The sequence below is a fragment of the Odontomachus brunneus genome, unplaced genomic scaffold (assembly GCF_010583005.1).
Source record: "Odontomachus brunneus isolate Ranch 3 - 2012 unplaced genomic scaffold, Obru_v1 Obru_scaffold_112, whole genome shotgun sequence".
Taxonomy (NCBI): domain Eukaryota; kingdom Metazoa; phylum Arthropoda; class Insecta; order Hymenoptera; family Formicidae; genus Odontomachus; species Odontomachus brunneus.
This window is the reverse complement of record NW_022639562.1, coordinates 1,089,114-1,090,974: the sequence shown is the minus strand read 5'-3', so window position 1 is coordinate 1,090,974 and position 1,861 is coordinate 1,089,114. Positions and strand designations below refer to the sequence as shown.

General features: G+C 33.4%; 1 protein-coding gene across 1 annotated transcript in view; it reads left to right on the top strand.

Annotated features, from left to right (window-relative positions):
- Nucleotides 1-1,861, top strand: part of LOC116849344 — a 6,070-nt gene that overhangs the window by 1,307 nt on the left and 2,902 nt on the right. Inside the window, exons 3-4 of the mRNA XM_032826401.1 lie at nucleotides 330-404; nucleotides 473-681. Coding sequence (XP_032682292.1) covers nucleotides 330-404; nucleotides 473-681 — 284 coding nt within the window. The remainder of the gene's footprint in view (nucleotides 1-329; nucleotides 405-472; nucleotides 682-1,861) is intronic.

Below are 1,861 nucleotides of genomic sequence, written 5' to 3'. Positions count from 1 at the left end.
CTTCATGAAAAAATATTTTATTATAGCGTTTTGGAAAACTCTCGAGATGTGCTATAAGAATATGCAATGAAAAATGGGGTGTTCCATTTAAAAAAATTAATGTGACCTTGACCTGACCTTCGCTACGCAACCCAAGGTCAAACTGATGTGATCAGTAAACACATCTTTTTAAACGCCACAACTTTTGTCTGAAACATTTTTTTGTAAAACTTATATTTTTCCTGATATTCGGGCGTCCCGGTACTTTCCGAACACCCTGTATAATATTTTTATAAGTTATCAAAGAAAAATTCAGCAACATATAATTATGATTACCGTTTTCTGTATAGGTGATGGTATCGCATCATCGATCTCTACACAAAAAATACACACAGCATTAATTAATAATGACATAAAAAAGAAAGGTAAATTAAGATGTTGTATTTACATAATTCATCGCGTTATGTGTATTTAATTAGTATTTCTGTTTTAGCTGTTTTAGAGAAAATAATAGATACTCTTATCACTATTAAAGAACAAAATAATCAAATATTAGCTCAATTAAGAAAAGTTCCTCAAGCAAAAGGAGCTGTCTCATTCTCCCTGCCAGAGAATATACCTGTTCATCTACCATTAAAAACAAACGAAAATTTATGCTTCTTGGAAGGATTCATTGCAGACAAAACTAATTCATATAATTTGGTAAATATTTTAACTATATTTTTTGCCCAAGAAAATAAAAATACAAGAAAGGAAGAAAGATTATGTTTCATATTTGAAGGAGGAATACTTCATATATGTATTTGTACATAATTTTTGTTTATATTATTTATCTGTACAGGATGTCCCAGAAAGCTCGCATACCGAATGCACAGTGAAATTCTTGAGACCAAAAAAGCAACTTTTTCCTTAACCAAAATTTTTTCGAACAATAGTTTTGAGAGCTATTTAAATTTGTCGAATCAGAGTGTTGCTTGGTATTCGCCTCAGGAGAGGTGCGCGATGTACAAAGTAACAAATAAATTATGTAGACAGTTTTTGTCATACTGCAGACGCGTACCGCATGCCGCTCCTGATCTGCTCGCAATGTAACACTCTGATTCGGGAGCGGTGCACTTGGACACGGTGCATTTGGACACAGCCAATCACAGCACCGTGTGATTAGAGACATTTGTAGGGTCCCTTGGAACAGCGACTTGTGATTGGACTGTGTCCAATTGCCCCGTGTCCAACTGATATACACCCCTCTGATTCGATAACTTTAAATAGCCCTCATGTAAAAACTATTGTTTTAGTTAAGGAAAAAGATGTTTCTTTTAGGTCGATATTCACAGTCGAATCTTATATTTAAGATCGTCTTAAGTTCATCTTCAGATAATGTACGAATTATTTCATTAACTATGGAGTATCCAAAGATAAATTGCAGACGATCTTAGATATAAGACTCGACTATAAATATCAGCCTTAGGCTACACAATCTAAATAACAAAAGTTATTTTGGTTTTAAAGGAAACTTAAATATATGTCTGTCTTTATTTATTTACAAAGAAAGATAAAGATAGATATATGTTTAAGTTTCGCTTAAAGCCAAAATAATATTGGTGCAACCAGGCCTTAGTCTCGAGAATTTCAGTGTGTATTCCGTATGAAAGCTTTCTGGGACATTCTGTATTATTTCGGCGCTTGGGAGAAGCCTTTCTCCAGAGCGTTAAATAAATGTTTTTATTATACCTAAGGGCATGAACCTTTTCTCATTCTCCATGTGGGTGACCGTTTGTATATAATGTTAGATATTTAACCTTCCGTCAGCAATTATATTTTTTATATAACGACGTTGGCAATCTGGGTTGTTTACGTTCATATCATATGATTTTTGTTTTAT